This window comes from Theobroma umbraticum, unplaced genomic scaffold (assembly GCF_002168275.2).
Source record: "Theobroma umbraticum cultivar Fairchild unplaced genomic scaffold, ASM216827v3 scaffold_20.0, whole genome shotgun sequence".
Taxonomy (NCBI): domain Eukaryota; kingdom Viridiplantae; phylum Streptophyta; class Magnoliopsida; order Malvales; family Malvaceae; genus Theobroma; species Theobroma umbraticum.
In genome coordinates, this window is record NW_018397266.1 from 1786218 (window position 1) to 1800325 (window position 14108).

The window sequence follows — 14108 nt, forward strand, 5'->3', positions numbered from 1 at the left end:
TTATTCTTATACCAAGAATAACATCCCACCCCAATATCTTTCATTTCAAAATTTTTTGACAAGAACCTCTTTATGTCCTCCAATTGTTCCAAATTGGCATCAAATACTAACATGTCATCCACATATACATAAATGATGTCACTTTTACCATTGTGGTACTTACTATAGACATATTAGTCAAATTGATTGATCTTATAGCCATTTGCTAGCACAACCTCATCAAACTTTTCATGTCATTGTCTAGACATTTTTTTTAATCCATATTAGGACTTTACAAGCTTACACACTTTCCTTGACTAGGAAAGGCAACCCTTTGGGTTGTTTCACATACACCTCTTCATATAATTCACCATTTAGAAATGTCGTTTTAACATCCATTTAATGAATTACCATCTTATATATAAATGCAAGTGCTATAAGCACTCTAATTATAACTATTCTTGCTACTGGTGCATATATATCAAAATAATCAACACCTTCCGTTTATTTAAAATCCTTAGCCGCTCACTTTGCTTTAAACTTATCAATGGTTCCATCAACTTTCATTTTCTTTTTTCAAAATCCATTTACAACTTATTGGCTTGGAACCAAATGAAAGGTTTACCAATTTCCAAGCTTGTTTCCCATTATTGAGTCTATCTCATCTTGCATTACTTCTATCCAAAAAGAAACATCTCAAAATCTCACAACCTCTTCATAAGTTTGAGGATCACTTTCACCTTCTACATTAAAGCAATAGGGTAAGTATTCACATGTTTCTTCTCTTGTATCTTCTACTAAGTATATGAGGAAATATGATCCATGTGTCTTTGTTTTTCTAATTTATTTGCTTCTTCGAAGCTTAATAATTTCCTTACCATTTTTCGAAAGTTTATCACTTTTCAATACTAGTTATAGGGTCTTGAAATTGAATTTTACCTTATTTCATCAAAGATAGCGTCCCTTGATTCCATGACCATATTAATGGAATTTGAATCATTAAGCTCTATCACCATGAAACAATATGCTTTACTATGTTTAACATATCCTATGAATATACATTCAATTCCATTTTTACCCAATTTTCTTTTCTTTTGTTTCAAAACTTTTACTATGGCTCGACATTCCCAAACTCTTAAATAATTAAGGTTTAGCTTTCTTCTTTTTCATAACTCATAAGGAGTAGTTTTACTCTTTTTGTTTGGGATTTTATTTAGTACATGGCAAGCCATTAATAAGATTTATCCCCAAAATCCTTTTCTCAAACCTGAATTAGAAAGCAAAGCATTAACCATTTCTTTAAGAACTCGATTCTTACGTTCTGCTCCACCATTTGTTCTGATATGTTTGAAGCAGTAATATCATGAATAATACCACTAGACTCAAAATACTTGAGATTATAATATTCACTTCCTCTATCACTTCGTAAACATTTGATAAGCAATTCACAATGCAATTGAATTTTATTTTTATAAATTTTAAATTTTTTTACTACTTCATTTTTAGCATGAAATAAGTAAACATAACAATATCTAAAAAAGTCATTTATAAATGTTTCGAAGTTTTTCTTTTCACCAATAGTTGAAGTACTTTCATGTCATAAACATCAGAATGCATTAATGCAAGCAATTTAGAATTTTTTTTGACCTTAGGAAATGAGCTTCTTGTGATTTTAGTAACCATGCATGCCTTGCACATATAATTATTTCCATCAATATTAGGTATCAACTCTAATTTAGTCATATCATGCATTCTTTTATAATGAACATGACCTAAACTATTATGCCATAAATTAGACAATACTACTTTACTATCATAAACATTAAATGAGGCATCAATATAAGTAAAACTAGTAGCATTCTTATTAATATTAAGCTTGAACATGTCTTCACACAAGTATCCACTTCCCACATAGGTTCACTTTTTGTAAAGATGAACTTATTTTCCTCAAATATTAATTTAAAGTCATACTTATTTAACAAGTCATCTAATAAAAAATTCTTTCGAACTTTTAGTACATAATAGACATCGTTTAGTACAAGTATTTTTCCAGAAGCAAACATGAGTTTCACAATGCCTTTTCCGTTCACTTGTGTAGTGGAGGAATTTCCTATGTACAATACCGTTCCATTATTAACTGCTTCAAAGGACTCGAAGAAACTCTTGTCCTCACATACATGCTTAGTTGTACTATTGTCAATCCATCATACTCCATCATCTTGGAAAAGATTGACTTCAGAAACCATATCAACAAACCTATTGTTGCTCACACCTGCTGTCTTGTATATCAAAAGTCTACATTTTGCCTTGAAGTGTCTAAGTTTGTTACAATAAAAACATTGACCACTTTTGTTCCTTTTGATCTTATAACTTTTACTATTCATACCAACAAAATGTTTTCTTTTGTTGTGAGAGATCGGCTCGTTTGATGGTTTGTGTTCCATCACATGGACCTTTGAAGTCCCAAAATTTTTTCTATTAAAATCCTTTTCTTTTCATCTTACTTAACTTCTTCTTGTTTGCAATAATCTTCTTCTATTCGAAGCATTACCAAGGTTTTTGAGAGACATCTCATTTTTCTAGTGTTTTAAAGTTTACTTAGTATCTCTCCATGAAGTGAAAAGTTTATCAATTATAGAAGGCACCACAATAGCTTTATCTATATTAAAATTATATTACCTAAAACTATTCAGCATGCACTCAAGTAAATGAAATTGATTCGTAATAAAACGATCATTTAAGGATATGACAAAATACTTTCTTCCAACCAATATGCATTTATTATGTATATTAAATACAATATCATTCATATCAAGTAAGGCAAGAAAACTTATTTTATAATTAGATAAAACGCCATTTTGCCACAAATGATTATCATCCATAGATTCTTTTTCAAAGCAATCTAACTTGACTATGTTGGTAGTCATATCTTTTACTAAAGTCATTTTACATTCCAATTACACAAAAAATAAGTTTTAAAATTATTGATGCAAATAGGGTTTAGATTGAATTCAAGAAACCGGAAAAATTAACTTCAAGGCAAGCCTTTTAATAAACACTATCTTTAAAACTTATTTTGCTCCCACCACTCGATATGTAAAGGAGAATTATGAGAATAGCTTTAGAGATACAATGAAGTCAACGTCTAACTTTGTCTTTACACTTTACGAGACTAGATCGTTAGGTACACCCAAAAGTTTTCAAAGTTGTTTGACTTTAAAACTTACTTTCTGCAGCAAGTAGATTACAAGAAATTTGGACTCCTTTAGTAGATAATGAAAACTTGAGTATTTATGTTTACTTTCAAAATATAACACTTCTATTACTCTTGATTTTTCTACTCTTATCTTAATTGTTTTTTTTGTGTTTAAATGGTTGACAGGAAATCTTTTATATAGACTTGCAAGTGTTTCTTCTTAAGGCCACAACCCTTACATCAAGACACATTTTCGTCCAGAAGACACTTTTGTATTTTACAAGATACAATTTTTAGATAAAAGTATTATTTCAATAATTACTTCATAAAAGGACAATCATTCATTTCATAAGATACAATATGAAAAAATAACTTTTTATTTAAACAGATAACCTTATTTTGAAAAATACATCAACATAAAGGCTGGCAATGCAAGAAGAATTGTTACATAGATAGTCCAAGAGGTGGGTAAGTTTACAGATTAACTTCAACTCCAAAAACAGCAAAATAGATGCTGGTCTAGCTGTATTGCCTTTTATGTCAACTTCCACCTTTACTTTTGGCTGTAATAGCTTGTTGATTAGGAGTAACTTTGCTAGAAAGGACACATGTTTCCAAAAGAATAGTTCAAATGGACCCCAATTATTCTCCATGAAGTTAATGCTCGGCATAATGAATGAAACAGAAAATGTTTGTTGCACCAGACAAAATTACATAACACCTAAAATTATCATGATTAATGCGAAATCAACGGTGTAAATCTTACTCTTATCTGGAAGGTGCAGCAGGATTAAGCCTATTTAGGTACTGCTTCCAATCATTAAACAACATCCAAGTCTAATCATAAACCAAAAATTATGGAGATTAGAGTTCCAGAGGTTTCAATTGGCTCCTGCGGCCTAAACATGCCTGTGATTGGCATGGGTACCGCATCCTATCCGCCAGCGGATGCAGAAACCATAAAATCAGCCGTTCTTGAGGCAATCAAAGCTGGATATCGCCACTTCGATACAGCTTTTGTATATGGGTCAGAGCAGCCACTAGGAGAAGCAATTGCTGAGGCCCTGAACATTGGCCTCATCAAGTCCCGGGATGAACTCTTTATCACTTCCAAGCTATGGTGCAGCTTTGCTGATCAAGACTTGGTCATTCCCGCGATCAAAATGAGTCTTGAGTAACTGTTTACACTTGTAAACTCAAAATTCAATATCACCCTCCTCCTTCCATTCACTCTTCGTAAATTTGTGTTTTGCAGGAATCTTCAGCTAGATTATCTTGACCTTTATCTAATACACTGGCCATTAAAGTTCAGCAAAGAGGTGAGTCGGGTTCCAATTCCGAAAGAAGATGTGTTTCCCCTTGATGTCAAGTCAGTTTGGAGTGCCATGGAAGAGTGTCAACATCTTGGGCTCACCAAAGCCATTGGCGTCTCTAACTTCTCCTCCAAAAGGCTTGAAGAGATCCTTTCCTTTGCCAAAATCCCTCCAGCCGTAGACCAGGTAAGCATACCGTAATCTCTTTCTTTTCATTTTTTGGTTAAATAAAATAGATTTTTGCTAATTAATTATTAGCAAGGTAATGGCGTAGTATTATAATGTGCACAAGCTGCAACAGGCAACCTCCATGGCATTGTGGCCAAAGACTTATCTACAGTTGGTGTTGAATGTGTGGTGACTTCAATGCCAGCTGCGATTGACAGATAAGACTCACTGTCAATATGTCTATTTGCTGACATTTACCTATTACAGAATCACTCAATCGAAAACTTTCAGACTGATAGTTGATCATTTAGGAATAAATTAATTTCAGAATTGATGAATATGCTTTAATTTGCACATTTGCTAAACTTGAAAGGGAATATACTAAAGGAGTGTCCAGGGGTTCAAATTATAAAGGAAAAAGGCTCTGATACTTCTTGTCAAATTAAGAAACAATCATCTAAAATCAAAACTATAATTGAATTGCTAAATGACGGTTCAAATATGTTGTAATTTCTAGCATCTGCCACCTTTCGCCCAAAAAAAAAAAAATGCGTCTGTTATTGCACTCATCTTGAAAAAGACGTTTCGGCCAAATCCCTGCTGGCCTCTGAAAATGCGACCCTGTAAAGAAGCAGAGGAGAAAGAAACAAAAGCAGTGTTTTGGCCCAAGAGGCTTCTTTTCGGCCCCCTATGGCTTGGGGCCTTTGATGGTTATGGTTATGGATAACGAAACACGACTTTTTGTCTAAACAAAGACAGAATTAGTTCGGAAATGTCAGCAAGATAATGCACTTGTTTGCTTTGTCTTCAAGGTGGAGATGAACCCACTGTGGCAGCAGAGGGAGCTCAAGGAGTTCTGCAAGGCCAAGGGCATTCATGTGACTGCGCATTCCCCTCTGGGCTCAAAGGGTACAATATGGGGAAATAGCAGGATTCTTGACTGTGATGTACTGAAAGAGATTGCCGAGGCTAGAGGGAAAACAACTGCCCAGGTTCCCTTAATCCTGTTGCTTTTTTATTATTATTTTAATCATTGAAAAGGACCATTTTAATCTTTTTGGTTAACATATGGCAGATTTCTCTAAGATGGGTGTACGAGCAAGGGGCAAGCGTGATCACAAAGAGCTTCAACAAGGAGAGAATGAAGGAGAACCTTGAAATACTTGATTGGTCCTTGAGTATGGAAGAATTGAACAAGATCAGTTGCCTTCCTCAGCGCAAAGTTCCCTAGTACATTCCTGGAGCCCAGCGACTTGGTGAAGGAGCTCGAGGCAGAGCTATGATATAAACATATGCAGACGAAGATCTGTAACGATCATACATCAAATATTTTCATGCTTAAAATATAACTCTACCATGCTCTAGGATTCCTATTTGAATTAGTCTTTGCCAAGTTATTATTCCAATAAATATTACATTATAATATGAATTGTTTATTAAAATGGTATTTGGATGTATCCTAAATGTAACCTTTGGGATTGGTCTTATTACACTACAAAAGTTGGAAAATAATAATTTATTTTGCGACGAAGGCTTTTAAAGTCAACTCAAAACAGTCGGGTCAAAGGAAACTAAATTTCAGCATCATGAAGTAAAGGGACAAGAAAGATATTTTCTTTCATGGTGGAGAGGTATAAAAAATAACAGCATCCTACACAAATCCGTCTCATGGTTACATACAAAGCAAATATTAATAAACACATGATCCCTAAAAGTTCTCCAATGCCTATGCCACCCACATGCAGATCTTACAGATCTCCCTTTAGGCATAGTATAGCATGCCTCATTTGCTCATGACAATCGAGGCACTCTTCCAGCTAATTTCTAACAAAAATCATAGACTTCTCTATGACAGCAGTGATGGAAATGTTAAGGGACAACTAAACCTGCTACTCGCACTTAATGGACCTGTATATGTGACGAACAAAGAGCAGCGAGGCACGGAAACCCACTGTCCCGAGCATCAGGAAGAATCCATAGCAGATGCAGGCCATGTAACCAAAGAAGAACGAGGTTTGCATAAAACCAGACATATCTGATCGTGCATAGTAATAATACAAGCAGTAGGCATAGATAAAGAGGCCAGTTGATCCACCGCAAAGGAAAGACCTGTGACAAATTAAGGACTGAGATCAGTAAACAACATAACACTTAAAAGTCATTCAAAGTATTACCAACTCACAAAGTCCACAGCCTTCACTATTTTTCAACTGAACACAGACAAAGTTGTGATCAAACAGGTTAAACAACCCAAACTGATTCAGTAAAGAACCAATGAACCAACCCCCAAGCTACCAAAAGTCTAATTACCAAAATACTAATTTTAGTAAATAATGTATGGCTTTCTCTTTCTTTTTTTTTTTATTTGCTTGTCAGTATGGCTTAAATCTAGCAGAAATACATATCAACTAACCTGCAATTAACCAGTACCATAAAAACCAAAAACAGAATTAGGGGATTTACAATTATTCATTCTTTTTATTCATTTACCAAGGCAGCAGTAAACAGGGGGGTTGGGGGTTGTACTTTTAAACCAATATATTTTGCTTCTTTTCAAGGATTGTAGCAATCCATGTCCACCAACATTATGCATGACAAAATAGAAAGCAGCCCCTTTGCCATTCTCTAACCAACAGATCACCATGAAAACAGAATAATATACTTCTCCAAAAAAAATTATCAAGAAACACAGCCAAAGAAAATGCAAACACAAGCTGAGAAATCCTCAGGAAATTGCTAATCGGCATCCAATTGTCCTTTATATAAAAACATAAACTCACCATTTAAAGCCTTTTTTTTTTTGACAGTTCTTGAATTACATACAATATTCATCTAAAGGCATGAAAATTTACTTGTCAAGTACCATAAACTAAGAGAGCGGCAGGGGAGAGGTGAAATATAGCATGAAATTCCAGATTTTAAAATATGTCAAAAGTGCAAGGCAAAAGGCAAAGGAGATATGAATGCATAATTAGAGAACTTATGTACCTCCACCACCATTCATGATCTTCAGCCGCAAGTTGGAAATATGTCAAAGCCACAGTTATAAAGGCAGTGACAATCAGCAGGATGATGAAGACAATAAACAAGATGCTGTATATGGTATAGATCCGGTGGCCCCAGACACTGGCAAATATGTAGTAAAGCTCAATGTAAATAGCACTAAATGGAAGAAATCCAGCCATTGCCATCTGAGGAATCGCACTCCTGTACCAAGGCAATGGTGGAATCTCTCGAGGATACTTTGTGGTGCGGCAGGGAGCTTGGAACTCAGCCTTGCTATTTTTTCCAGCAATACCACCCAGAACAAGCAAGGGAGATGTCACTAGTGTCCATATGAGGACAATTACTACAATAGTTCCAAAAGGCAGTGCAGCAGTTGCACTGTATGCAATAGCAACCGTGTTAAGGAAGCAGAATGTGAGAAATAAGGGCCCACAGAAAAGGCAGCCAGTCAATAACAGATTCCTAACCTGTCAAATCAAGAAATCACATAAATACACTGGTCCACTTAGAGGCCTAACTTTTAGAAGCATCACATTTGCATTTCATACTAGCAGATAAAATCCATCTACACATACCCAGTTCTTTCCTTCAAGCTGACAGTAGAAAGAAGTAGCTGTATATCCTGCAATCCCTGATGTAAGAGCATAGATGACCACTAGGGCAGTAAACAGAGCACCACGATTGTATGGATAGAAGACACCAACCAATGCGAGCATAAAAATGAAAACCGTTCTGATAGACATACAAAGGTCGAGGAGAAATTAGAGAGAGGGACACCAATAATTGACATATAGATCACAATGTAATAACTGTAGTTTCACAAATCTAAAAGAAACATAAATACAGAATAAGTGGGATTCTTACAAAGTGAACAGCTGTGTTCCAGATCCAAGAGCAGCAGCAAACAAAGATTTGAACTTTGGGAATCGGAATACATCTCCATGAATATACTTCCATCCAGTCTCTTCTTGGTCATCAGCTGCTTCTTCATCTTGACCATACCTTTCATAACAAACCAAACATTTATAGAAACCAACAACCACAAAGGAAATAAATAAAAACATGAGAAATATATACAAATACATCTAATGGATCTCACTTAATGAAATCATTCTTCAAGACCCGCATGAGAATTGTTGCAAGGAAACCCGTTAAAAGGAGCACAGTCACGCAAGAGTTGATGATAGAAAACCAATGAATCTCCAAATGATGTGGCAAAGAAGAAGACATGGAGTACTTGTCCATCCTCTTCTCGAAAGGAGTCTCAGTCTCCTTCCATTTCACAGTATACATAAACTCGGCATCAACTTCCTTATCCTCAGTCAAGTCCACAAGGGAATGAGGATCCATCCTAGCACTGATCTCAATTACACGATCCTTGTTATAAAGAATATCGAACTGGATATGCTTGTAAAGGAAATACTTGTATTCGCTCGGATCAGCTTTTCCCTCCTTATCAACTTTTCCAATAAAACCCCAGATAGGCAAATCATCATAGTACATTTGGAAATAATAATCCTTGTCAACCGCCTTCCGGAAAATGGCAACCTCATCTTTTGAAAGCTTCGTCTTACAAACAACATAAGAATCTCTCTCCTCTCTAAAGTTAAGTTTATAAGGAGCGTTTACGAGTCTATCACCATTCAAGACCTCACCTAACGCTTCTTTCTTCTCCTTTAAATGATCTAAATTCCATCCAAAAATAGACAAAATTTAATTAAATCTTAATTAAATTATTTAAGATCTGAATTTGTAAAAATAGAAATAAAAACAACCTGGAGAACAGAAGGGCAGATCAAAGTAGCGATAGGTTTCACTGGAATCAAACAAACAACATTAAAAACATGTTAGTTTAAAGGCTAATCCAATCAACGTGTTAAACGTAATGAGATTTTAATTTTAATGTTCCAAACGCGGTCTCCTTAAATGGAAACAAAGGCACCGACTCCGGATCAGGATGATGAGTAACTCAGATCTAAATTCAGATCTACTAAAAAAAAAAAGAGGGGAAATGATAGAATTACCTGGGGTTGTGGAACGGGCCGACCTTATTGGCGTAGAGCGGGACAGGATCACCGTCTTTGTAACGGTGGTCGGAGGCGTCGGATCTAACATGGGAAAGACAACAGAGGAATAAAACTCCGAGGATTAGAAACGTCGGACAATTGCCGAGGCTTTTCATTTTGGGTGGAGAGGTGGAGGAAGAGAGAAAGGGAGAGGGAAGTGTGAAATTTTGGAGTGTAGAATAATGGATGAAGGGAAAACAGAGGTTGATATATGGAGTAACCAAGATAACTAAATAAATAATAACCAAGTTCTAGCCTTTTCTCTTTCTTTTTTTTTCTTTATTATCCCCGGATACTACTAATAATTTAAAAATAAAAACAATTTTCCATTTTTGTTTTATATGTCAACTTGATTTTCGGAATTTTTTATTTTTTTAAAAATATTTAACCCAAAGCAAATATAAATCCTTAATACAGTATTATTCAAGATTTAATGCTCAAGTAAGATTATTTGATTATTCATAAAAAATATCAATATTATAAGAAATAAATTCATGAATATTTGAATAATTCGACATTTTAACATTTCTTATTAATCACAAAAAAACCAAAAAAAAAACCTATTACATAAGCCTTTTTAATTTTTATATCAATTATGAGTTTTATAAATTTGACATATTTACTATTAAGATATGAAATGTGCTAATAAAACCCCTTTTTTATTTCTTTATTTTTTTCTTAAAATGTTTTTAATTGAAATGAATCAATAATTTAATTAAATATAAAGAAAATGTGAAAAGGAAAAAGTTGGAAAGAAAAGTGTAAACCAAGGAATAAATCTTCAATAAGAAATTAATATTCACTGATCCTCGAGCTGCTAATAAAGTTATATGCTTTTTGTGAAAGACTAATTAACTATATACGTATATATAAATGGTAATAATAAACTAATAAAGGAGACTTTACAAGATGTCAATAACCTTACCCAAGTTTTTGATAATTTTAAATAACATAAATAGGTTTAATCTATATAAATTTTATCCCTGTACCAAAAAGATAATTTTATAAATCAGATAGCACAATTAAATTATTTAAATAATTTTTTATATTTGATACATAACAATTTTAAATATTAAAATTAAAATGAGGTATTCATCTAAGAATATATATATATATGTATAACTTTATTATGCATTTGAAATTTATGCCATGACTTTACCCATCGGATCTTGGATTATATATATTAAAAAAGGTAATTCATTCTTATTTTATAATTTCCACTCTTATAATCTCATATTAAAATCTCAAACTTTTAAGTTAGAATTTCAAATTCTAATCAGTTAAATGTCTCCATTGAGACATATATTATAAAACATTTGTTAAAGAATTATAATGATATATTTACATATTTTTAAGTAAAAGCTTCGATTTTCTATCATAATTACACATAAAATAAAATTAATTTTAATCTAACATTTGTCAGAGCGTTTCAGTTGAAAAATTATGTAAGAGGCTACTATTTATAAATGTGAGTCTCATGTAATATTTAGATGATATTGTACAATTCATAATTCTAATTAATTAATTGTAATATAATAACTATAAAATATATACTCTTTTTAAATAATATATTTGTAATCCTTTCTTGGCACAAGTGACAATTTATAATTTTACGGGACTAAAGATAAAGAAAGCGATATCATCACTTGTTGAATAAATAGAACCATCTAAAATAAGCCCCCATCTTAGACATAATTATATAAATTAAGAATTTAAAAGATAAAAGTTTGCAATTATTAAGATAATATATGTTTTGTATTCAAATGTGTTTTTAAAATCTGTAGAGAAAACACAATAAAATGGAAACTAAAATATTAAAACTTTTAACAAAAACAATTTTGAGCTGCGAAATGCATATGGATGTAGGATCTTTTAATCTTACTTAATGAGATGGCAGATTGATACAAAAGTTTAATTAATGAGTTCCAATCAAAATTATTTGATTAAATAGAAAAGATAATTTATAATTAGTCAATAAATTTAAAAGAAATACCATAATAATATTTCATAATTATAAATATTATTCACATTTGTTGAAAAGTTAATTTTCTATCATTACCACCAAAGTTATTTTAAACATAGCCATCCCTAACTCAATGCAGTTATATTGATTAAATGAAATCAAAGGATTTAATAAATCCAAAATTTTGCAATAGTTTAACTATCAATCCCAAATAGAAATTATTATATTATTTGCTGTCAAAAATAGAAATTAACATCTATTTATCATTTTCAAATTCATTTTATTTGAATCTAATATCCATTGTAATAATGGAGAAGTATTAAGGAGAGTCAACATGTCCTAAAAAAGGATCTCAGAAGGCATGTTGGAAATGGAGAAAATATACAGATAAGTGTTGAATGTTGGATATCCTATGAAAAATGATGACATTCAATCAACTTGTAGATGACTCGATGAAGGACTTTGATTTGATAGACAATGCTGTAATGAGGTGGGATGAAGATAGAATTAGAATTTTATTTCCTCCTTACGAATGCAACTCAATTTTGTCAATACCATTAAGTAAAAGAAGACCTAGTGATCCATAGATTTGGGTTGATAATAAGTTTGAGGTAGACACTGGCAAATCTAGTTACAAACTGATATTGTGTTCTTATTTGGCATTGGAAGGTAGTAGCTCAAACAATAACTTGGATCGAATGATGTTCTACCAATCCATGCAGCATTGCACCAAAAAAGAGTGAATATGGAGTTGATCTACCTTTTTGTCAGGAGAATATCGAGGCAGACTTTCACTGTTTAGTGGGTGTAAAGGGATCTTGTGATGAGGAGAAAAGGCGTTGCAAAGAAGTAAACGAATGCACCAAATCTGACAGAGAGGAAGATCAGAGCAATTTTTGAAATATTGAGTGTCGTGGCAAGTGGAAGAGAATAAAAATAGAATTAAGGAGTAGAAGAGAATTGGAGGAAAAAGCTCTGTAGAAGAATATGTAGCTTTGGACAGAAAAAGAAGTCTCAAATGAATTATGAAGACGATTGTCTATATAGTGCCCAAAAAAGCAATTACAAAAAAAAAAAGAAAAAGGCTTTAATGCACACAATGAATGAAATTATTAAGAAGAGCTTTAATGTTGGGTAACCATTATTGATAGTTAATATCGATTAACAATTAAAAACTTATTATATGACTAATAAAGTAATTACGAGTAATAAGACTTATTCTTAAGTTAGAGGTAAAAGAGAAAAGGTATACGTGAACAAGCATAAGAGAAGAAGTTGTACGTGAACAGGTACAAGAGAAGAAGTTGTAAGTGAACAGGTACATGAAAACAAGGTAAGAGGGAGAAACACTAGTACTTCAAGAAAAGATTAAAAGGAAGACCTCTTAACTACCTCCACATCTGAGATACCAAGCCAAACTCTCTAAAACATCCCAAGATGAAAGTAACCCATGAGCCTTACCATTTATTCCAAGTTTCTTTCACTATCATCCGTATGAAGTGGTTATTCTATGTAAAGTAGTTGTTATATTTGTATTAGTTGTTCTACATGGAATAGTGCTCCACTTATTCTAATTGTTCTGCATGAAGTAGTACTTCACTTAATTTAGTTATTCTCATTATGCTCTGTACAACATTACATTATAAAATAATTCTTTATAGAATAGATATTAATCAAAATCAAATATCTACATTTTGCCCCCTACATAAGAATACTTTCTTAAAAATAATTTTTATGCATTAATTTAGAAAAAAGTTTTATTTTGTACTGTAACACCTTCAACATTAACACCTCAAGCAGTATTGCCTGTAGAGAGTAACACCTTAAGTAGTAACGCCTTAAGTAATAACATGTTACTATTTTATGTAAGGTGCGATGCAAATATTTTGTGTCATATTTGATTGATTATGTAATAATATATTTTTCATATAAAATAAGATGTTCAAGATACAAATTGTAAAATGAAATTTAATCCTTTCATAAAAATCTTGATTCTATGTACCTTATAAATACAAAGCTACTACGAATGATTTACTTCATTCAAATTCATAGTAAAGCAAAATAAAATTCAGAACAAAATCAATTCTTTTGCAAATCTTTTTGAGCAAGTTTTTCTTCTTCTTGTTTCTTTTTCGTATTTTATTTGTTATTTTTTTCATGCTTCTTGCCCCTTGCATGATTTTTTTTTTCATGAAATATGAGAAATGAAAATTTTCATGCATGAGATGAAGTTTTTTTATTGAAAGAGAATTATATATATATTTTCAAATAGATAAATAAATTGTTTGAGTTTAGAAGAAAAAGACAACAAAAGGAAGAAAAAAATAATTATATATGTTTTCTTTGAAACATAATGCATGGATTCCATGCTTTCCTTTTATTTGGTCTTTAATATGCTCACGTTTGATATCTAAACT

General features: G+C 32.5%; 2 protein-coding genes across 2 annotated transcripts; one reads left to right on the forward strand and one right to left on the reverse strand.

The window, feature by feature from the left end:
• Positions 1 to 3774: 3774 nt before the first annotated feature.
• Positions 3775 to 6145, forward strand: LOC110423005 (D-galacturonate reductase-like). The gene is given in 5 exon segments (XM_021437086.2): positions 3775 to 4349; positions 4431 to 4674; positions 5469 to 5648; positions 5732 to 5877; positions 5879 to 6145. Coding segments are annotated over 5 exon segments (948 nt in total). The 5' UTR covers positions 3775 to 4032; the 3' UTR covers positions 5940 to 6145.
• Positions 6146 to 6248: 103 nt separating this feature from the next.
• LOC110423004 (Endomembrane protein 70 protein family) lies at positions 6249 to 9951 on the reverse strand. The gene is made up of 7 exons (XM_021437085.2): positions 9687 to 9951; positions 9438 to 9478; positions 8762 to 9347; positions 8527 to 8664; positions 8238 to 8394; positions 7645 to 8129; positions 6249 to 6765 (listed from the first exon to the last, which is right to left on the reverse strand). The coding sequence occupies exons 1-7, from the start codon at positions 9842 to 9844 to the stop codon at positions 6546 to 6548; spliced, it is 1785 nt and encodes a 594-aa protein (XP_021292760.1). The 5' UTR covers positions 9845 to 9951; the 3' UTR covers positions 6249 to 6545.
• Positions 9952 to 14108: the final 4157 nt, after the last annotated feature.